The 23,872-nt window shown below is 47.4% G+C and overlaps 1 protein-coding gene across 6 annotated transcripts in view; it reads left to right on the forward strand.

The window, feature by feature from the left end:
- Positions 1-5,058: 5,058 nt before the first annotated feature.
- GPD2 (glycerol-3-phosphate dehydrogenase 2) overlaps positions 5,059-23,872 on the forward strand; it is a 47,244-nt gene continuing 28,430 nt past the window's right edge. Inside the window, exons 1-3 of one of the 6 annotated variants that reach the window (XM_065750859.1) lie at positions 5,059-5,152; positions 14,143-14,250; positions 20,612-20,783. In XM_065750859.1, the coding sequence (XP_065606931.1) occupies positions 14,149-14,250; positions 20,612-20,783 (274 nt within the window). In that variant the 5' untranslated portion in view covers positions 5,059-5,152; positions 14,143-14,148. Of the gene's footprint in view, positions 5,153-5,293; positions 5,312-5,576; positions 5,599-7,120; positions 7,174-7,974; positions 7,990-13,562; positions 13,620-14,142; positions 14,251-20,611; positions 20,784-23,872 lie in introns of those variants that run through there. The other 5 variants (XM_065750861.1, XM_065750862.1, XM_065750860.1 and 2 more) reach the window with 5 other exon arrangements.

The following is a 23,872-nucleotide window of genomic DNA, read 5'->3' on the forward strand; positions in this document are numbered from 1 at the left end:
CCTTTGAGCACAGGAGAGCACAGGGACTGGCAGGACAGCAAAAGGTCACTTGGTCACACGGATCTGCTGCTTCTTTTGCGTTCATCTCCATACCCACTAGGCTTGTCCCAATTAATTATTAAAATCTGCAGGGAAAATACTGCTGTATATAAAAAGGTACAGTCTTAAATTCTGGGGAAGCTGGAGGATGGCAGAGTGGTCAAAAGCAGTGCAGAAAAGCAGCTGAGCCATGATATCCAGCCCACAAGCCTCAGACACAAACAGAAGTCATTTACATCCAGCAATGCTTCTGCACTTCAAATACCAGAGAAAGGGGAACTCCAGGATTTTCCTCCCTTTGTCTTCAGCTCAACAGTGCAGGATTACAAAAGGTCACCAAACCCAAATTGACAAGATATATGTGGATATTTAAAACAACTTTTTTTTTTTTCCAACGTAACTATTGATTTCTTTTGCTAGTGAACTGCATAAGTCCCTTACAGATCTGTGGGTGCCCTAAAGATGTCTGTTCCAGACAGGATTCATATGGCAGTGAGGCAAAGCTATCCATCAGCAGTGCTGGGGAAGCAGACATTAGAAGTGGACAAGAGAGTCCCATCCTCTGTTTCTTCATTGTTGACTGGAATCTCAGGGTAAGGCTTTGAAAGTGATTGTACATACCCTTGGACAGGTTTTCTAATATTTTTCCCTAACCAATGCAGCAGGGAAAATGTGTGGACAAAAAGCACGTGGGTACATTCACTGGGCTGGTCCTGGTCTACCATCATCTCAGAGAAAAAAATACCAACATGCATTCCAAAGAGCTTTTCCCATTGCAAATTCTGCACGTAATCTCTCATTCTGGAATACGTAAAGAGAAAATAAAATAATTATTTTAAAAATATTGTTCTCACATCAAATCTTTAAACAGAAAACACACATCACATCATCAAAGCAGCAATTCTAAAGTCATCACCTTTCTTCTCTCTCTGTCAACAATTTTGATTTCTTATTAGACCTAGCTCATCTGTAAGCCCCAGAAAAATAGTGACAGCCCTCCTGCACACTGCTGCTTTCCATTGCCTGGTTCTCCTGCAGTTAAGATGCCTGTGCTACCATTGCAGGGAGAGGCCAATTAATTATTGTGTTTGTTCTGCAACAAATAATGGGACCTGTGACCTTCTTCTTTTAAAAATGCAATTCTTGCATTTGCTCCCATGACTCAGCCCTGATTTGTTATCTTTATATAACAGCAAACAATAAGACATAATTACGATGATAACAAATTATTTCCGTTTTCGTAGAAAAACTGAGCTGCTTTCTCCTTTCAGACACACATACGGATAAACACAGCAGAGCTTTTAAGTGCTGGGTGCAAGAGGAGAAATATTCAAACACTAGCAATACAGCAACACAGCCCTAGTTCAGGTGGTAAATGGCGTGCCTGGGAAGAGGCAACACCCTTTTACTTCCAAGGGATAGCTGACACACAGCCAGCAATGGGAACACAGCTCCATGTTCAATTGGTGCTTTCACTTCCCAGCAGTGGGACCTACCATGCATCCTGCTCGAAGAAAGCTCAGCACAGGTCCTGCTTCTGCCTCTGTCACTTCCTTTCAACTTCTCTGCGATTACTGCCTCTCTCTCCTCAAGAAGACATTTTCCTATAGACAGATCAGGAGAAAACATATCTGTGAATGTAGGAACAGATTTTCTTCCTATGATACATAACTCTGGCATGCAGTCAGGTTGCGACGATAAATCTTTTTCCCTATCTTCCCTTGCTAATGAAGAGGAACTGCCTCTGGGGCTAAGGACAGAAGGTGAACTCTCCCCGCTTGCAGTTTACACCTGCTGAGCACATGATTCCAGGCATCCTGAATTCCAGGCTGGCAGGTGGCCCAGCAACCAAGCCACATGCACTCAGGCTCAGGAGCTAATATTTTGATCTAGACATTAAATAAAACACCGACTTGGAGGAATTCTGTGATGTGCCAAGGCATAACACCTCTTTTATTCTTTTTTAACCTGTTAGAAATCTTGCACTGTGGAAATGCAAAGACCAACAAGCAAGACATCCCAGCTGTTTCTACAAAAGTTTTCACTCCTGGGATTTCCCTATGGTGAGAAGAGTAGCTCTCCCATTCCTCCCCCCTTTACAGTTGTGCAGGTTTGGAAGAGATGTCTGGATGAGGAGCTATGAGATACAGTTTAGCAGCTTGTGGTAGCAATGGTAAGGGGAGGACGGTGGGACTTGATCTCGTAGGTCCTTTCCAACCTTGTGATTCTGTGATTCTAAGAGTTCATGAAGGTAGAAGTTCTGAGTGGACAGATTTAGTAGCCACACCCTGCCTTGTTCCCAATCAATCAAAAAGTGCCATAGATTGGTGCTGACAATGCAGCCACATCCAGGTGGACAACAGCCTTCAGGACTGCAAGTGTGAATCCTTGCTTCCTAGTCCCTAGAATAACTGCCATCTTCTGGGTTGGTGGTTGTTTTTGTTTTTTTTTCCATTTCCAGTTCCTTCTGATCAGTGGAGATATTCCCACAGATTCTGCACCTATGGAGTACTAATTCCAGCTATCCCTCGGGATCTTGTTTCCTTTTCAAAGGAAAAGGCAGTACCACACCCCCTAATTTCTTTGGGATTAAAACTACTTCCAGCCCAAATATCCATGACTTTGCAAAACTTCTGAAAGCCAACCCATGCAGTTGCTCACGGCCTTTAAATGCCACCCAGAGAGCTGATAGCCATACTTAACTATTGCAGCTTTTAATTTAGCTCCTGGGGTTACATGTGACCCACGGGGAGGGATTGGGTTCCCCATGGCCCCTCAGAAAGGACCTGTTGCTGACATTTAGCTGCCAACAGGAGGCCGGAGCACACCCCAGGGATGTGGGTGGGGGGGAGCCGTGCCCATTGCTCATGCCCACAGCAGGTTGTTTTTCTGTGCCTGATAGAGAGCACGTCTCTTGCTGCCTGTAAAGCACATTGACTAAGCAGTGAGTACAAAGAACGGCAATAAAAGCAGTTTCTGGGAGGCAGCCAAGAAGCATGGCTGGAGGCTGATGCCTGGAAAGCAGAGACTTGCAATCAGCAGGATCCCACATCCGTGGCATCAGCTGCACGAAGACACGGGCTGGGCACGGACAGCCCTGTGGGGAACTGGTTTTAGACACAGCCACAAATCTGCTGATGCTTTGGGCTAGCAAAGGAGATCCTGAGCACTGGTGGAACCGTGACTTCAGTACACTCCAACGTACAGGACAGCCAAAGGTTCGGCCAGGAGGTTTGGAGAGGAGAGGACCGTGGTATATTGCTGCTGTGTGCCTTCTCACTGCTAAACACTGGTCAGGAACTGCCAGCTGGCTTCCAACAGCACGGCTGCAGCAGCCAGCTGTGTCCCTGGAAGCCCAGCACATGGCAAATGGGATGAGAAAGGGAGAGCCCTTATGGACCACAGCAGGTGCTCTGCCAGGGCTGTCCCTGGCTATCACAGAACACGGAGCTAATCAACAGGGTATCAAACAGATACACAGAATTTCTTCTCCAGAAATCATGTAATCCACTGGTATGTCATGCCGCTCACTTTCAAGCCCCATCATCCGAGTGCCTCATTTAACTGTTAGAAGTTTGAGGTTCTGCTGTTTTGCACAGCTAAAGAATTGGGAGACCTTTTGAGAAGGAAATGCTCAATAGAGAAAACCAAGTTTGCATGTCCTGCGCTGCAAAGCCCAAGCACAACCTCCATCCCAGCACTGCAGGTTTACTGCACCTGGCCCCGTGGACTCCACTATTCCCCTGAGGCAGCAGTGTTGAAGTCAGGCCTCTACTCTGTTAAATCTGGGGCTAACAGCTCACCAGTGCTTCCACCAACCCTCGTAAAAATCAGCAGAGAAGCTGCAGCTCAAGGACGAGATGTAGCAGACATCTCAGTCACTGAGAGGTGGCTGCAGGCACCAGCTCCTGACTGTGCACACCCATTAGGCACTGCCTGTTTATTGAAAGGTGGGCTCTCACAGACTGAGCACTTCTCTGGGCTGGAGCTTTAGGAGTTCTTCCACCAGTCATCTGTATTATGAATGCAGTGGCCCTACCACACATCAGCAGCTCTGGGAAGGTCCTGTCTGTCCACAAGTGATCAGGTCCTCCGTACTGAACCTTGCTGTAGAAGTGGGCAAGGACCTGCAGCAGATCAATGATGTCAACTCAACACAGAGCTGCTCCCTGCTAACCAGCTCTGCGTGCTGGGAACCGCCTGCGTCCTAAAGTGAAGCAGCAGCTGAATTCTCAGGAAATCACAGAATCAGAGCCATTAAGGTTGGAAAAGTCCTCTGAGATCCCCACACCCAACTACACGCACCCCACTGTGCCCACAGTCCTGAGGGCCACATCCCCACAGCTGTGGGACACCCTCAGGGATGGTGACCCCTCCATTCCCTGGACAGCTGTGCCAGCACTCAACTGCTCTTTGGAGAATAAACTGCTCCTAATATTCAGCTTGAACATCTCCTGGTGCAATTTGAAGCCACCACCTCTTGTCCTATCGCTGTTACCCAGGAGCAGAGGCCAATGCTTCCTCGCTCCAACCCTTTTTCAGGAGCTGCAGGGAGCTGGAGGTCAGACTGAACCATCCCAGATCCCTCAGCCATCCCCAATAGCACTGCGCTCCAGCCTCTGTACAACTCCATGGTCCTTCTCTGGACACACACACTCCAGGGGCTCTTACGTCTTTTCTGTACCGAGGGGCCCAGGCCAGAACACACCACAGAACGCAGGGGCTGAAGGCGGCTCTGCAGCTCCCCCAGCCCGACCTGCAGCAGCTCAGCGCCCAGGTGGGTCCGGCCCCATCCCCCTGACCCCGCCCTTCAGGTGCGGGGCAGCGCAGCTCAGACCCCTCGGCCTTTTCGCCCTAGGGCGCACAGCCCCGCGCTCTCTGTCTGTCCCCGTCAGCTCCCAGTCCGCCCCGCAGCGGGCCGTGCCGCTGGCTGTGGGACGGTGCAGGCCGTGCCGGGGGAGGGCCGAGGAGGGGCCGTGCCGCGCGGCGCTGGAGCGGCGCCATGCGGGCAGCCGCAGCCCGGCCCCGGGGCGCGCCCAAATATAGCCCGGGGCGGGGAGGCCGCGCCGCGACCGCGCCGCTTCTCCTCATCGCCCGCCTCCGGGAGCACGGGGTAAGAGCCGGGTGCTGCCGGGGCCTAACGCGCCCTTCTCCCGGCACGGCTCGGCCGCTCCGCGCTGCCATGGCCCTGCAGCCGCCGCGGGAAGGGGCGGGCGGGGCGGCGGCGGCGAGGGGCTGCGCGGGGGCTCCGGCCGCTCCCCGGCTCTTCTGTGTAAGCGTTTGGGCGGCGGGGAACGAATAGGAGCGGGTGCGCGGGCGGGGTCTGGCTCCGCGTGTCCCGCGGGCGTCCTTCGGCCCCGTGGCTCTGAGCGTCGCGGTGCCGCGGCTGTGAGCCCCGGCCCGGGGTGAGCTGGGGATGCTGAACGCCGCGGGGCAGCGGCTCCTCTGGCTCGCCTTGAGCACTTGCACGGCGTTGCTTCTGGGTGAGAGTGTACGACGGGTGTAATAAGGAACTGCTGAGCTTCTCTGGGGCCTTATCTCTCCTAATCGGCCGCTGCTGTCAATGTTTGTAAGCCTGTTACTGCAGGAAGGTCGGAGTTGCACGTGGACACCGTGAGCGGAGAGCAGCCGGACCCGGTGGCTGCCTGCTGTGCCATGAGCGGACCAGGCCCTCTCCACGTGCTGCACTGTGCCGTGCTGCCCTGGCTCACAATGGGCAGAGTATTGCATTGATGGGTGGAGCGGCACAGGAAGGCATCCCAGCCTCGCTCACTGCAGCTGGAAGCATGGGGTGGCTGCGGGCTGAAGGACTGCTGTGCTCTGAGGGTTTGGAGTGCTGTGCCTGGGGCCGATACCACTGCAGACTCTTGTGTTTATCATCTGGCCGTGTTCAGGTCGTGGCTGTGCTTTGTGTGTTGTGTTTTCATGCTCTCTGCTGTGATTTCTCTGATCTGCTCTCACTATCCCGTGTTTCCAGACGGTGAGCTGCCTGCATGCTCAGCTTGCACAACAGTTGTTAGCCTGGAGGCACCCAGGTCCCCCTGTAAGATAATCTCCAGCCATGGATGAGGAGCTCAGGAGGCAGCTGTTGGGAGCGCAATGTATTTTTAACTGAAGTTCATCACGCCTTTCCCTTTCCTCATTTGGAGTAGGTGTGGTTCTTCAGCCCTGTGCAGTGATGGGAGCAGTGACTGATAAGTAGTAATGACTCAGTCTGGTGTTTGGAGATCTAACTGGTGATAGTTAAGGTGTAGTGTGACATTGGCTGTTCTATAATAGCAACAAGTGGGGTGTTATTAATGTTAGATGCTTCCCGTGCACGTTTGCTGTAGCATTGGATGAAAGCTTTCAGTGAGGTTCACTCATTGAAAATGAGTGAACATGAAAAATTAGGCAGACTTTATGGCTAATGTAGAGTTTTACTTTGTGTGCATCTTTCTGTAGATGCGTGCTTTGATTTACTCAGCTGCATGTGCATATATGTATACATGGGAGCACAGTGACTGCAGCATCATAGGCTGTGCCCTTCTACACGATGAGCTGCCTGGTAATCTGTTGCTAATAGAAAAGTGGATGGATTCAGAGGCCTTCAGCAGCTTTCCAAGTGAAAGCTCATACAGGTTCCCTTCTGCTTCATGCTTACCCCTCGCAGTGCTCTGTGAGCTTTAGCAAATACATTAGCGTGCTTTCCCCTCCCCCCACAATGTCCTGTTTGTAATTATTACTTTACTTCCATGTGTACTTATCACTGCTTTCACAAGGAGGGCTCCTGTTTGCAGGCAACCCTGTTGGGCTACAGCTTGCATCTCTCAGCTGCCTTGTTTTAGTGACTTTACACGCTGGCAAATAGGATTTCAAGAATTCATTTATCTTTTCTAAAGCTTGCGGGCCTTTGCTGCACTTCATTTAAACCAGGGGTCTGATATTACAGTTGTGGATGTCTGCTGTATAATGCCTGGCTTTCCGTTTGTAGTCTGAGCCTGTTTTTTGAGGGACTGGCTCTGCAGCTGGTGGGAGCCTGCTGGTGCAGACTTCAGGAGAAGGAGGTCCCTGTGGCAGTGACCTGCCTGGGAGCGTGCTGGCTGCCTGCCCTGCGTGCTCCTGGAGGAGCAGGAGATGCTGAGCAGTTGCTAGGTGAGTGCTGAGGCCTAGGGTGCAGGTCTAAAGCAGATCAGACAGAAGTGGGAAGATCTCCCTTTAAATAAGGAAGGCCTCACGTAGCTCAGCTGCTTTGTGGGTATCTGCTGCTTGAAAGCAGGTGCCCGTGGGTGCACTGTGGAGGCTGCTCTCAGCAGCACCTGCTGTGGGGTTGTGCTACTGCAGTGCCATGCTCTTGCTAACGTAGGTATCTTCTGCTTCTTCCAAAAGGCACTGCTTTGTAAAACTTTCTGTATTACATCGCAAGTAAACGGTTTGCAATCAGAACTCAGAACATAGAAGTTATCATAGCATTGATTTTTATTTTCCTCTTCCTAGTGGTGCAGGGGGAGAAGCGTTTTCTACCTCTAAATAACTGCATTTGATCCAAGTTCCCAAGCGAATGTGTAACTGCCTCAGAGGATTCCAAATGCCAGATGAACTCGCCCAGAGTTATAAATGTAAAGTGCCAATGGAGATTGGGTTGGCTGGGTACCGAGCCTTGGATGGGGGCTCATTTGCTTCGCTAAATGTTTCTCAAACCAAGTGTTAGTTCTTCTTTCACAACAGTACTGACTGCGTGCCCCTCCTGTTGGCTGGGAGCTGAGTTTAACTCCATGTGCACAGCTAGGCTACTTCCTTGACACGCCTACGTCATTAACCTCATTTGTATGTGTTTTCCTGTCTTTGAGCGGGTACCTGTCTGTATGTGCAGATCTGTGTCCAATCCTGTGATGTGTTTAGCATATAGCAGTTTGCTTTTCTCCTTTAGTGTCTGCCTTGGAGTGGGAGGATGGAGGGAAGGAGCTGTAGGTAGAGCTGAGCATTAGGATGAAGCTGGACTGGTGGGCTGCCTGATTTGTATTATTTATCTGTATTAAATGTGAAGTGAATGTGGAATGCCAGAAAAGAAGGGTAACACCTATACAGTAACTGTTTCTAACTCCTCCTTGCCTTATCTATAATACAAGCTGGGTGTTTTTTTTTGTAGGTTTTTATTTCATTTTGGGTTTGGTTGTGGGGTTGGTTGGTTTGTTTATTTTGGAGAGTGATGGTAGTGTGTGAAACAAAGTAAAGTTGTCACGCACATGAGGGAGAGAAGTCCAAGTTCATCCCTTGTAGGATTCTGCTTCTGGCTCCCATCTAATTCTGGTGGGAAGATCTTGGTCACCAGAGCACAAGCAGCAGGCATGTTGGAAGCAGTGGGGAGCAAGAGAAGGATGAAGCTAGGACTTCCTTTGTTTTCCCGTGGTTTGTGTGTGATGTGCCATGCAGCTCCTTTCGGGCCCGCTCACCGCGCTGGCGTGTGGGCAGGATTCTCCCCATATGGCAAACTGCTGCTTTGCTTCCACTAATTAGTGGAAGTTGGCCTGTGGGATTTGGGAACTTTAAATTTAGGGTGCCGGAACTTCAAGTGTGTAGTGCGGTCTGTGGCTTCGAGGGACTCTAACCCTGCCAGCTGTTCGGATATTATGGGCTGTGTTTCTGGTGAGGTTGTTTTGGGATAATTACTTTAATTAAAGTGCTGTAACTTGTGTTTAAGAACCTGAAGTAACCATCAGAGGCTTTAGGAGAGGATCTGGAGTGTCATCCTCAGCAGCGTTTCGGTGACAGCTGAGTTCTGCATCCGCTGGAAGCTTCTCTTGGTGTGTGGCTTCACTTACAGCTGTGGCTGGCAGGGGTGAGATTGAGAAGTCATAAGGGCACTTGTCAGAGCAGAGGGCAGCCCAGGAGATGGGAGCTGAGCAGAGCAGTGCTTGGTGGTTGCAGGAGTGCTGCAGGGCAAGCATCTCCAGAGCTGGCTGATTGAAGCTTTAATTACTGCCTTTGAAGATGCTTGCTTCTCTTAGTGTGGTCTGACGTGCCTTATAAAGTGTTAACTGATTTAATCACTTAAAAGCAAGCGAGGACAGCTACACGGGACGTGGCAGGTGATTGTGTTATGTGTGGGCTGTTAATGTGATCCCATGACATCCTTTATATTTTTTCCATGTTCTTTGACCGTTTCCTACATGGGTGCATTCTGCAAGCTGTCAGTATCTGCTCTTGAGTAGTCCTGCATTAAACTCTTACACTGCCCGCAGCAGGAGTCCTGATTATGGGCTGGCTCATCACAGCCCTGGGCACCAGCTCTGCAGCCACCTTCTAAGTAGCTCAAGTAGCCCAGCCACAAGGGTCAGAAGCTTCATTACAGGGATAGCAGAGGCAGTGCAGGGTGCCCAGCTCAGCCTGCAGGGAACTTTGGTTTGGGGTTCACATCACCCAGTGTTCACCTCTGAGAAGCTTTGGAAAAACTGAAGAGCTCTAGATGAGACAATGCTACTGTGCAAATGGCAGGTTATGCAAACCCTGGTGGGGATGATTATAAGTTTTCTATTTTTGAGTCTTCCATTGAATGACTCACTTTATTAGATGTGTTCATTTAAAATGGAATGTGAAGCACCCAGATTCCATGGTAATGGCCTCATAAAGTGCTCAGATATACAACATAACAGATTGGATTTCTTCTCTTAATTTAACAGGTTTTGCGTCTCATACACCATGTCTGATGGCAGCATACAGGGCGTCACACTTATTGCAAAGCTTTACAGTTTGCATCCATCTGTCTCTGCGTTTTTGCTAAAGTAGTCGTCTTCCTTTGCGGTAGTTTGTCTTCCAGCTACTGCGTCTGAGCCTCCCTTCGCTCCCTCCTCCCCCGTGCCTCTCCTCCTTCAGCCAGCCTTCCCCGTGCCCTCCCTAGCTCTGTACCTCGATAATTAGAAGGGACCGGAGCCCAGCAGCCGGGCTACCTGGGGAGGGCTGGGAGTGCCGTGTGCTGGCAGGCTGCAGTGTTACACAACCCCAGCTGAGATCCCAGCCAACAGCAGGCTGCCTGCTCAGCCTGGGCCGGGCGCTACGGGGAGCAGGGCATGCTCCTCCTGGGCATCGCAGCGGCCGGGGAGGCAGAGACGTGTCCCGTGGGATGTCCTGCTCGGAAGCTTGAGGTCGGGTGTTGAAATAGTTTCTTTAGAAACAGGATGTAAGTTGTGCCGTCTGTCTGCTTTTTGCATGTTAAGCGTGGGGCTGGAAGCAAAGCCCCGTCTTCGGCAGTGTTACTGGGGAGCAGGGCTGGGGGTCCTGCAGCTCTGGGTTTGAGTGGTTGCCATGGTGAGCTGCTGGCTGGGCAACCACGCTCCTCTGGACCACCGGGAGCGTGCTTTGTGCAGCTGGGTAGGAATTCAGCACAGGAGGGAGAGGTTCGTGCCGCGAGGGCAGTTTGTAGTGAGTGCTTGGAAACCGAAAGCGTGAGTTTGTCCTGATAAAACCTCTTGAGTGGTTCCCACTTCCTGTAGGCTGCTTTCTTTTCCTTTGTGCTATGCGTGCTTCTGATAGGGCGTCTTGAGATAGCTATGAGTTGAGCTGATGCTGCTGTGCATCCCTGTGCTCTGCTGCCTTGCCGGAAAGCTTTCCCTGTGGGTTGCTTACCGCGTCTGGGCAGGTCGCACTGCACACGGTGCTGCTGCTCGTGGTGTGCCCTGTGGCAGCAGAGGGCTCCCCAGTCCTGCTGCAGCTTCACCCGGGGCCCACCAAGGGCTGCAGCAGCCCTGTGGCTGAGGACATGGATCCACAGGTGCTGCTCATCAAAACCTGCCTGGAAAGAAGGGCTAAGGCTTGCTTAACCTGGGGATTTACACCATTAACCCTTTATGTGCTGTTTGAGCCGGTTTTAAGGATCATTCAGGATGTTTGTGCTCTGGAAGGATGACTTATTTCAGACTGCACTGCTTCTTGAGCTGCATGCTCTTATGATGCATCTTAATATAAAATTCTGAGTTTCCATCACAAGTTGCTGATCACAGCTTGGTAGAGAGTCAGGTTTTATTATCTTCTTGCAGTAGATGAGGGTTTTTGAGTTGAGGCACTTGTCTGCATCCCAGGCATTGCACGCACGATCTTTGCTGTAATTACATGGCCTGCATTCTTTCCTATTTCCTCTTCTGCTCTCTGGTTCATCCTGTTTGGTGCTTGCAGTAGCCCTTAGAAGCTCCTGTGGGACACAGGGAACACCTCCACAGGTGCATGCTTAGCGAGCCTGGCATTTCTCTGCCTGTGCTGCCACTGAGCCACAGGGCTGCCTGGGCCAGGTTTGGGCTGCTCCTGCTGCCCTCCTGCCTGGAGCAGGGCTCTGTGGGTGAGGAGGAGCTGCTGTGGTGCAGGGGTACAGAATCACAGGGGCTGGAAGAGGCCTCTGGAGCTCCTCCAGCCCAACCTGCCCTGAGCTGGGGAGCCCAGCACTGTGCATGGTGCTCCAGCTGTCCCCCCCCCCATCCGTCCCCCTCCAGGGCAGAGCAGAGGGTGTAGAGCTTCAATGGGAGAAATTTGAAGGTGGGAAAGGATAGTTTGCAAAACTCAGTGGTGTGAAAGATACCATTCTGAAGATTTTTGCATGCCTCATCCAAAACTTTTGAGAAATCAGTTTTGAATTGAGCCTTTGTTTGATTCTCATCATCTGTTAAAGGATGGTTGGTCTTCAGAAGCTGTTCATGCGTACCAAGGAGTGTGGTGTTCTGTGTCAGTGCTGGTGACAGAGGTGCTTCGAGGCTTTCTGGCAGACCTGGTGTCTGATGTGGCCACTGAGTGAGAGCCTGCCACATCCTAGATGGCATTGTCTGTGAGTACAGCTGCACACTGTGACTTGTTAAGCAGCCTGCCCTGGAAGGGCAGTGTTGGGTGTTGGCACCAGGCTGCAGAAAGAGACGTGGCATTGGGAGCTGCTGAGCTGATGCAGCTGAGAGTGGGAGGCTTTGGGTTGGTACCTGCTGGTTCTGGAGAGAGAAACAGGTGAGGTGTGGCCCTTTGAATATGAAGAATAGGTGTAATATTTGCTAGTATCTAATTTCCCAGCGGTGGCCTGGAAAGGCTTTTATTCCCCGTGTGAGTATGGAGTTTGAGGATTTTAACAACAGAATGTAATCGGGAGAAAATAGCACTTCAAGCTACTGGAAAAAATATCCTGTAGTTATTTATGTAACTGACTGAGTGTAGAGTTTTTCTTTTATTATATTCATAAATTTGTGCAAGCAGCTTGGAAACGTAGTACACAGATTTTGTGCTTTTTCATATATGCAGTGATACTTCTGCTTGGATCACGGGGAGAGAAGATTTAGGGTCTGGTTGGTGCGGCAGGAGTTCTTCAACAGGAGGTGCAATGGTAACTGACTACAAGACGTAATGTAATTCCTTTTTAAAGGCCTGGATTTTTTTCAGAACACCCAAAGTTCTGTTAGTATGATGTGGTAGGGCGCATCATCCTGGTATCCCAGTGCCCTTACTTTAAAGACAAGCCAAAAACAACAGCTGTAGTTGTGAGGAATTTGGATAGCTGTGGGAACCAGTGCAGGGAATGGTCTCTGGGGCACTGGGTGGGCAGGTGACTTGCAGAAACCATATAGTGGGAATGTATAGTACACAGAGTGCTTGAGTACATGCCCATTTGCCATTGCCATGTGCATTGTGCAGCCGTGGGGCGTGTGACCTGATGCTCGTTGCGTCCGTGTGCTCTTCGTAGTTGTGTTAATGCTGGGTGGTGTGGGATTTGGGGCCCTTCCCCCAGTCATGATATAGAGATGAATTTGGTCATTTTTGAGACAAATATGAAGTCGGTGGAAAACTTGGTACTCTATTGACAATCCAATAAAGGTTGTCTTTGTGATGGGAACCTTTCAGAGCGTGTGTGCTGCTCTTCCCAAAAACGCTGGGAAGGTGCAGGCCCTCTGTTCCTGCACAGTAACTGATGCATTGGTGCACACAACATCCATTCCTCAAACATCTGTGTACAGCAACTTTGTGTGCTTTCTCCCTCTGTGCAAGCATAGTACACAGAGGTGATGAAGGGATCAATCTTTAAAATGAAGTTATTAGAAAGTTTATAATGAAGTTTGCCTTGTTTTTAAACATCTTTGGTGTCACTTGCAATGCCAACTGAAAGATGGAACGGGGCCCAGACCTTCCCCTGCTGCACTGCGGATGCACGGGGGCTCACAGGGCTGCGTGTGCTGCCTGTGCTGTGTTGCAGCAGTGCTTTTGTGTTGAGGCTGCTGTGTGGAGCCAGGGCACAAAACTCCCTTGTCACCTCAGGATTCGGAGTGCTGTCTGAGCTGTTCTGACTCTATGCATGTTGTTTCTTTGGGGTGTGAGCTGCCTTGGTCCTGGGAGGATGGGTTGGGTTGTGCCTACTTAAGATTCAAGTCAGTTCCATGCAAATTTTTCATTCAGCACCCAAACACTGGGCCTTTTAAGAATGTGCCTGACCTACATAGGCCTGGCTTTAGTACCTCTGAAGCTGGATGAAGAAGTTATGCATTTGTTTTAAACCACTTGGTCTTGTCCACTGCCTCTGCTGCTGCTTCTTGCTGAAGGAGCCGTTCCTGGCTGGCAGTGCATCGCTTCCGCGCCGTGCCTGGGTAGGATGAGCTGTGAGAGCACGACTGTAATTCCTGGTGGAGGCATGGGATAGGGTGCTGCTGGGGTAATTGGTTGTAAAAATGATTTTGATGGGATGGAGGGTAGCTGAAGGTGATCTTGCAGGCAGATCAGCTGTTCTGCTGCACTAAGGATTGGGTGGCCATCTGGCTGATGGCAATGTTTATGCTCTGCGTTTGCCACTGTATTGTAAGTGCTTGTCGTGTAGGCAGGTATGCATGTACAGCATCAAGTATGCATGTACCCATAGATATCCCTGTATGTTTAAGTAGTCTTTTGTTATTCTACTTCAGTAGCAAATACCAGAGCATTCTGACTTGCCTCTGTCTACATTTGTTTAGAAATCACTACGATTGTCATGAAAATCATTAATTACTCTATTGCTACTCTTAAGTTCCAACTTGTCACAACATCATCTTCGTCTTCTACAAATGGTCTATTCTGTGTTGCCTAGATTCTGACATGGTATAACTGCCTATTAATTTTTATCTTCTTTTCTTACAGTAAAAAATGGCATTTCAGAAGGCAGTGAAAGGAACTGTTCTCATTGGAGGAGGTGCCATAGCAACAGTTTTTGGCCTCTCTCAATTTTCTCAGTATAGAAACAAACACGTAAGTATTAATTATGACTTCTGATAAAATATGAAGCTTAAAATCTGTTTGAGCGTATGTTAGGCTTATACGAATAGCTTTGTTTGGGAAGGAATGCCAAGAGCCTCTCAGCTTGATTTGCTGCATGCTATCTGGAGGATGGCATTAAATGATGTTTCACCATTGCGGGTCTTTAACCAGTGGCAAAGAGTGATTCATGTAAATCATTTTTCTTGTTTAAAGAAATATCCTTTGGGTACCATCAGGGGTGTTACTTGGTTGTGGGAGGAGTGAGCAATACCCACTGAAGTACAAGCTGCTTGAAGTACATAGAAACACTAGCATTACCTGAGAATCTCAGCTTTAGTCAGAGGTCGTAGTCAGTTCAGAAAGCTGGTAATTGTTTTAGGGTGGGAGCTGTGGGAAGGCTTCTGTTCGTGGTGACATTGGTGTCTCACTGGGTGCAACCCAGACACGGATATGCTCAAGATGTGTATAGTTAACAAAATGAACAGTTCCAAATAGTACTGTAGGTAGGATGGTATTTTACAGCTTGTATAACTAGAAGGATTATTGCAGTGGAAAGGAATAATCAAAAATTAATGAAATGCTCACCTGTGTCCCAGGCTCGCATAAAAAAAACCTCCAAAGTGAGCAATCTCCAGAAAGAGATCCTTCCCCAGTGGTGGTCAGCCCTTAAATGGTGGAGAGGTGGAGCCAGACTCCACCCCTCCCTGTCACACAGGTGCATTGCCTTCACCTGTGCTCATCTCAGGAGGTCCATCAGTGGTTCAGGCCGTGATTCAGCAGTTCCAATACACATGGTTTAAGGCTGTATTTTGGGTGATTAAGACACGCTGATGAGATAAGATTCCCAGAGCAGTGAAGGAAGTTGTTGTAAATATTAAGATAGTGGTAGCAGAAAGAGATGTATTATATTCTGGTTCTTGTCTTTGGGTGTCACTGCCATAGTAGTTGCTTCCAGGTGAATTGGAGCAGCCATGTTTTGTTGTTGGCTTTCTTCTTTTCCAACTTTTCAATGCAGAAACCTAGGAAAAATGTCAGCAGAAGTAACAAGAGATGTGGTCTGCTTTTAAGCAGAGTCGGTGCTGATCAGCAGCTAGTGGTTTTAGGCAAATAGCTCTTATTTCAGTGCAGTTGTGCTTTGCCTGAGAAGTCTTGTATGATTGTAGGCTGTGCTTGTAGAGAACATGCCTTCTCATCTATTAAGCCAAGGCAGCAAGGCTGGTACCTCACTCTTGGCCAACAGCATTTGCAGTTGGTGTTCCATACAGTTTGAAATAGGTGCAGGCAGTGCTCTGGCCTGGTTTGCTTCCATATGCTTTTGGAAAGAGCTTAAGCCTCAAGAGGGGCACCTCGTCTCTCCTTTCAGATGATACCAGTTAAGCAGCTAGGTGAGTGAGTGCTCTTTTTCCAGGGAGCTTTCTGCTTCTTACCTTAGAGATGCAATTGGTCAGCTCCTTATCAACAGCAAGTTACTCTGAGCTGCTTAACTACCACGTATTTACTGTGGGTTCCTATTCAAACCAAGAAAACTGAAACCCAGGGATGCAGGTAGGTCTTAACTTCCTGACGGTGTGCCGGGTGGGCCTGAGTGAACGATAATCTGAAACTTCTGGCTGTTTCCATGTGAAGAGGAGTACAGTGAGATATTGGTAAGGCAGATGAGATGAGTCATTCCTGGGGAACCTAGCTGGAAAGTGGATAAGCCAGGATCCTTATAGCTTCAGATACTGTTGCAAAAAATAAAGCCTAGCATTTGAAGCAAGCTTCCCATTGGACTGCCTGTTCTGAGTACTGCATCTAACTCTCTCTGGAGCCGTTATCATAGGATTTTACAATCTGGCTTCATTACTGTTGGAAACTGCAGCTTCAAATCTTAGGACTGCTAAATAAAATAAGGAGTTGGAAGGCAGAACTGATCTGGATAGCTAGTTTGTCATCTACGCAGTGTTGAGGTATCCAAGAGTTTCTGGTTTTCTGCTCTTATTGGATGATCATTACAAATTTCCAAAGGCAAATTAAAAAAAACATGTGGTGTCAAAATGAAAAAATCCACTTGTCCTTCCATTTCTGAACCTATTGTGTAGTGTCTGTCTACAAAGGATCTGAAAAATTTCCAGCATATGTGTAAGCAAATGGATCTGTCAAGTGAACAGCATGTTGTTTTCATGTTGTACTAACTTGCACGTTCCCCATGTGATGTCCCTTAAAGCTTCTGCCTTAAACACCTAATGTAGGGCAGCAGGTGGAATGTAACTGGAGGGATTGACACAAAGGAGGACGGTCCATTTGTAGTGTTGACACATCTAAGCTGTGGGCATGTCCCCCAGCCCAAGTGTCCTCTTTTTAATAATGCCTGCCAATCAAATGTATGCTAGGGCAAAGATCAATATCCTTGTGCCAATTCCCTGTGCCAGGGAAGGATATTGCCCCAAGATGTGCACTAATTGGCTACACATTGTAGGAAGTCTGCTTGTTATTTCAAGATCAGAATCTGTCACATAATAGGACAGAAATAAAAGGCAAATAAAGCGGTGTGCTTGGTTTTTGTGTTGTAAGCAGCTCTGGGTGTCTGTGCTGTGTTAGCATCCTGGAATTAGGGCACCCATGCACAGAACGGAGACCTCCACTGGTCAGTAACCCTGAGTGCACGGTGTGGTTGATGTGTCTGTGTTTGTTCCGTGTTTGCTCAGCTGATGCTCCTGTGAAGCTCAGCTCTCCTGGGCTGCTCAAAGGGAAAAGCTAAGGGGCAGTGAGCTGCCAGCTCTGCAGAATGGGTGGGACATGCCTTGGATCTGTTAGTCGGGCATATTAGTGAGTGGTTTGTCAACCGAAAGCGATGAGTATTGGCAGCTTCTGATGTTGGAATTGAAGTTGCTCTTACTGGGCTGAAGGGTGAAAGCCTGGATGAGAATGGCACGCTTAGTGCCTGGGTGTAAGGAACTGGAAGGAAATAAAACACCGTGGATTCCGATCTGTCCCTGTGTCATGTTGCTTATCCCAACTTATTTTCCTGTGAACATAGAGATGAAAGTGCTGACGCCTGGGAGACTGTTTCTGCAACAGCAACTGAGGCAATAGAGATGTATATTCCCTGATTGTATGTGGCATATGCAGACATGCAAGCAGTTGAGTCAGTTCTCCTGATTGTGTCTTGTTTTTTGACAACACACAGCTCCTGCTGAGCAGAGGGAGGATGGGAACATGTGTTGACATGACAGAGTTGTTGAATTTAACTCATAAGCTGATAGATGAATACTTCTGTGTTTTGAATGGTAACCTGATCACTGGGATATTTACTGGCTTAATAAGATGGCTTAGTTCCCTTCAGCGCCGCCACTGTAAGTGGAATTCATTTTAAACAACGCCGACGGTTCTCAAACGTGGACGTGCTGAGTTCACTACTGCTCATCATTGGGGTTTTTAATTACTTTCATTTTCCTTTTTAATGAATAGGGATGATGGATTTGCCTCCGTGAACCTACCTGGAGATTTACATTAGCCAAATTAACAAGAATGCTTGCTTATGGATTACTAGATCACTTTATAACTTGATGATTGAATTCAGACTGCCAAACTACATTTCTTCTCTCTAAGAGTGTAATCAAAACCATTCAAGGAACTCTTGCCTGAGAAATTGTAGATATAAACAGCAATTGCTTATTTCAGTAAACATACTTGTTCACTGCCAAACTAATCACGTTATTGCAGATGGAATCCCTGTATGCAGCTTTTCTTCAGTCGCACATTTAATTGACAGCAAGATGAATCATATCTATATCAATTCCTGGGCTGCTAATCACTTTGCTTACGTTCAGTCACTCGTGTACTGATCTCTGTGCTTCTGGTGCACTGGGGCTGCTTGCTTGGAGCTCTCTCTTAGCATATTCGTCTCAGATAACGCGCTTCAAGGAAACTAAATGGTGTCAGCACTTCGTGAGCTCTGACTTTTGTTTTTATTGTATTCCTTTCCCCAAACTTAACGTAAGCACTTAAAAAGCAACTCTGAACTAGAGCAGAGCGTTCTTCCTATGGTCCCACTTTGCTTGCTGAGGTGTGATGCCTGGAATGGAAGTGTTCAAGTAATTTCCACGAGCCACTTTTGTTACAGTCCGTATAACTCATGATTATGAGATGAGCTTTGGTCATTAGTTGTGTGTTTCTCAATGTATGCTTCCTTTAGGTGGGACTAGAGGCTACTAGTCTGTGTTGCCAGTTGCAGTGATAAGTTTATAGCAGCACTGAGAATACATCTCACAGTTCAAACAGAGTTGAGGCTTCAGAGCATGGCCGAATTGGATGTTGCAAGAATCCCTTCTACCTTAGGCTCCCTGGGCCTGCTAACAGAGCTCCCAGAGCACGGAGTTGCTAGCTGAAGAGGAGCTGCACCATTTGGCCGGTAGCTGCTGGAAACCTCTTCCGCTGCAGATAGGAACAGATGGCTGCAAGTGCCAGAGCTACCTTTTGTCAGTCAAGCTGTTCCACTATGGCAGGTGTATTTTCCCTTCCCTCTGCAAATGCCAGGGAAGAAGTGCTTGGAGTTCTTAAAACCTGAAGGTAGCTTGTACATGCAGACAGCTCTTTGTGGCTCCTGGGGAGAGCAGCGAGGCAGGGCATGCTGCTGGGGGGGTGTAGGTGGGGCAGGGCCTGGAGGACTTCCTTCACAGTTGGCAGTGCAACAGCTGGTAACACATTTTGGTAACTGAGGAAGTCATCCAGGTCCGCTCGTTCCGGAAATGGAAACCTAAATGAGGGATCTTGAGTGACAAATTAATGTATGTTGTAAGCAGTGGGTGGAAAAACATAGCAGACTGTTTTTGATAACAGTAAGAAGATAGTATTTTGCTTTGTTACTTGAATGTAGCTGCTGTCCTTTCTAGGAGGCCTGGTCTCAGGCTGTCTGACATCAATTAAATCTGCTGTTTAGACTTAAGATGGATTATGCTCATAGAGTCATTAGGGTTGGAGAAGACTTCTAGGATGCCCAGGCCCACTCCACCCCTACCATGCCTCATGGCTGTGTCCCTTAGTGCCACATACCCAGGGATGGGGACACAGAGAATGGTGCTTAAATACTTGGATTGTTGTTTTCTGTGTGTGTGGGAAGTGTAACTTCCAGGGAACTCTCTGAAATGAGTGGCTTTAATTTCCTACTGATTTTTATCTGTTCTGCATCTCCCAGTTTGTTACCCTGACCCTGGTCTCCCACTCTCTGTAGTGCATGTTTTAAAAATGCAGTGGTTAAAGAGCATCTTCTGGAAACATTGGTGGAAAATGTGGGTCCTTTGGGTCTTCAGAAGAAAGAACCAGATAGCAGTTAGAGAACTCACTGCCTAGCTGTGTGCAGAATGAGGGGTGGTGGTGAGTGAGGGGAACCTGGGAGGAACAGAGTTGGAACACAAAGTAAAGCTGGAGCTGCACACAAAGAGACAGCAAGCGTGACTCTTGTGATGTTGCATCATATTTAACTGTTTGAATGGTTATGATGCCTGCCTACAGCCACCGGTGTGAGCTCACATTTTGCTGAACGTACACTTCAGAGGATTTGGTGGTACCCATGGCCGTGAAGATGTCCAGAATTCAGTTTAAATCAGTACTGACTGAGGAGAGCCTTTGTAACTTGGTTAAAGGTGTCATGCTTCACCACGACCCACATCAGTGGTGTGGAGAGCAGGGCTGGCTGCGGGGCAGCATTTGTGCTGGGGGGTTCCCATGAGCTCACAGGGAGCATGCACATGGCTTGAAGCAGCCACCTCTGGAAGTGCTGGTTGCTTGGAAGACAAGCTGTGTTCCAGCATGCTGCAGGTACCAACTGCTTGCCTAGAGGATGTAAGAAACAATATAGAAATTGCTTCCTCACTATTAGTATGCCATATGTAAACCTTGTAGTCTCAAGTACATGGTCAAACTTGAGCTTAGATTAATGTCACTGTACGAGTAGTCAGTAGTCAAATGAAAAAATGCACATTGAAGTCCTTTCCTTAATGTAGTTTCTTCTTTTGTCAAAGAGCTGAGAACATAACCAAGTGTAGTTTTAATTTTTTTTAATGCTTCCTGTGCATGTGATATTCTTTGACATAGCAGAAATATATTGTTAGGTAATAGCACTTGAGTATACTATTATAATTACTTCATTTTGTCTATTTGTATATGCTAACTCTTAATGTTTTTGATAGTATTTGCTCCATAATGTTTTGATACGGTATTATCATTACATAAAGCTAAAGTGGCTTGAAATACTTCAGCGTACCTTCTAGGTAATAGAAGGTGCTGTGACTTGTTGTACGTGTATGTAAGTGTGTGTGGTTTTTGGATACGTGTTAAATATGGATCTTTGTTTTGTTTTTTATCCTCGTAGGGCACCTTGGGGAATGTCCAAGCTGCAGAAGCAGTGACTGTTCCCATAAAGAATGATTTTCCAACAAGAGAAGAGCAGATTTCAACGCTAAAAAGCACATCTGAATTTGATGTTCTTATCATAGGTGGAGGAGCAACAGGATGTGGCTGTGCCTTAGATGCAGTCACTAGAGGTAAGACTTTCATTCTTGGATTACGTGGTTTATAATAATTAACCAGATTGGCTTTCAGTAGCCACTTGAAGGTAGAAAATGCATCCTCTGAATGCCTGGTTATAATACTGCCTTCTGATCTCAGGAGCTGAAAGGAACCCAAAGAAAAAATCTTATTTCAGCACAGTTTTCATTGTCTAAATGCTAGTATGCAGTTCACATCATACTAGCCCTTCTGCTGGCTGCTTTTGGATGGATTTCTCCTTCTCTTCTTGCTTAGTTGGTTTATCTGTAGTCACACTTGTGTGCTTGCAGCGAGAAGATAATGCTTGCACAACACTTCTAGCACTATTTCTGAATGGAGCAAGCATGAATTTACAATGAGGCACATGGATCTCAAGCTCATGTTTCCTGTAATGTGAGAGATGTACAACCTCCACTAATGCTTTGTAGCTGCTTGTTGCATTGCTGGTGTAGGGAAGCTACTCCCACCATTCAGGCTGCAGCGGCGTACAGTAGATCTGTGCTCTGTTGGCTCCTCTTTTGTGGGATTAGCTGTGTAACTGGTTCAAGAAGCTACCTGAAGTGGAAGAACTGATTGTTAACCTTCCATCAGAAAGCTCAAGGTCAAATGAGTTCAAGGTGATGCTTTTTACCTGACATTTGCAGGAGGCTGAGAATGTGTGTGCGTGGCAGTGGACTGCTGCCTGGCAGCTGTGCAGCAGCTCATCTGTCCTGGGCAGAGCTCTGGTTATGGGGGGATGCAGGGCATGAGCACCTACTGTTGTCCTCCTCACGTGGTAACATTAGCCAGAAGCTTCTAATCAAACTCGATGGCTCTAGGAGACAATAGTTTTACAGATTTGGAGAAAGCAAGTCTACAGATGCAGAGGTGAGAATGCACAGGCTTCTGAGAGTGAGGCTGGAGCTCCTGCTCAGCTGAAATGCTATACTGTATTTTTATTCAGAAAGCTCTAAAAGATGAGTGAGAAAAGCTGACCTTGGGAGGTGTTCTTTCTGTTGTTGTTTTCAGTGCAGTCAGCCAATGAGAAATGGGCATCAATGAAGGTTGGTTATATTTTTGACCTTGCTGTTTACATTTTTCTTTTTAAACTGAAATAGAAAATATCTGTATAAAATAGTCATAAAGTTCTTCAGGTTGCTGAATGTGTAGATGTATGTCAGAAGCAAGAGGCAAAACCTGACTCCAGGATTGTTATGTGGAGTTTGGTTTGGAGAATGCTTGGCCAGAAGGTGTGATCGTTTTGAAACAGACTGAGCAGCAAGGTATGCATCATTGTTAGGTACCTGCAAATCAAGTTACTTTTAATGACAAATTAAAAAAGAAATAGTGGCTTTGCATCTTTTCGTTTCTCCCTTTGCTGTATTGTGAAGGAAAATATAGTTGTGAAGCATACAGAAATTATTGTAGGTAATGGTTCCTTTTACTAGATATTCTGATTATATCAGTGGATTTCTGAAGTGTGAAATATTCTTAGGCATTTGGTTAATGAATTGTGTGTTGTTACTGTTCATTCATGGAACTTGCTCTTTTATTATGTTTGCTTCACTTAACAACAAATTTTGCTTTTCATGAGTTTGATATATTTTCGCCAAATTATTTCTGATTGTATCCATTAATCTTCAGTCACATTTGACAAAAATAAATTACTCTGATCTTTGGAAGTTACCAGTAATAATTAGTTTTTTAAGGACAGAAGTTTTGGGAGACCAACAGATGTTAAAATGGTATAAAGCAGCCCTGGAGGATGGGGAGGAAAGACCCAAGGGCTGACTCCTAATGCAGATGCTCCTTGGGCGTGTGTGGTGCTGGTGGTCCCAAAGCCGTACCACTGAGTTTCATTTTTGCCTTGTCTGCCTGGTTTTAAGATTCCTCTGGTTTGGGGGGAGGGGGGGTGAACTGCTACAGTAATTTCTGTAACTGTGTCTGCTCTGTAAGCAAAAGATGGCTGCAGACCTGCCCTGTGCTGCAGTCCTGGCAGCACTGTCACAGTCACATCCCTCACCTGCACAGAGCTTTATCCTGTGCTCTGCTGCACCTGAGGACACAGCAAGCATGCAACCCCTCTCCAAGAGTTGATCAGAATATGCATTATAATGCAAAGTGCTCTTTCTGAGGCACTCTGTGTTCTGGAGAACGTTTTGGAGCCCTGTGGTTATCCCTGCTGTGTGCTGGGGAAACACAGCACCCAGCAGCATCACACCTGGGTGTCTGAGAAGCTTTGTGCTGTCTGCTAGCACAGTGTGCCCTTTGCCTAGACTGAGTGTAAAAGAAGGATGCCTGTGTTGCAGTATGTGCATAGTAAGCTGCAGATCAACTCTTCTTTCCTACAGTTCTTAGCAAAGTTGCTGTATTTTGTATTAAGTCTTAATTAAATGACGACTTAATTGCAGGATGCTATATCCTTAGAGCATGCGTGTGTGTATCATGCTCTTTATTGCTCCTCTGGATGAAAATGCAGAGAATAATAATAACAAAGCAAAACAGCTTCTGCACATCTTCAGAGATGGAGGAGGTCTGGTTTGTGACTCATAACTAGGGAAGCTGGGGTTTGGTAACTTGCATATTGATAATGACTGTTCAGTTTTTTTTTTTTGTAAAATCAATTTATGTCAAGCTCATGTTTGGACAAGCAGGATCTTAAGTTATGAGTGAGAAACCTGAATATTAGAAGTAGTTCATTTGCTTCACAATAACTGTCAGGGGGAGCTGGTTAATCTTTGAACACTGGGCACTGTAATTTTGGATGGTAGCTTTGAAGCTGGCACACACTTGGGTTTGGATGAGCTGATCACTGGTGGTGAAATGCTGAATTCTTCATCCTAAAAGACTACTTGGACTTGGATTCAGACAGCTCTGGAATTCTGCATGCTCCATCTTACTCCTGCAGCTGCTGGTAGTCTCAACGCAAAGGGCCATGAGTTTTCAACCTGCAGTATGGATGCATGTCTGGTGCTCTGCTGCATTTATGTGGCCTTGTGCTGCACCTTACGTATCTTCCTTCTACATGAAGGAAAACCTTCCTGCACATTCTGTTTAGCTCCTAAAACAAATGTGGCTGTGCTGGAGCCCTTCTGTCGTCACTGAA

This window comes from Cyrtonyx montezumae, unplaced genomic scaffold, assembly GCF_038088225.1.
Source record: "Cyrtonyx montezumae isolate F1298 unplaced genomic scaffold, pur_monq_1.0 scaffold_7, whole genome shotgun sequence".
NCBI classification, from domain to species: Eukaryota; Metazoa; Chordata; class Aves; order Galliformes; family Odontophoridae; genus Cyrtonyx; species Cyrtonyx montezumae.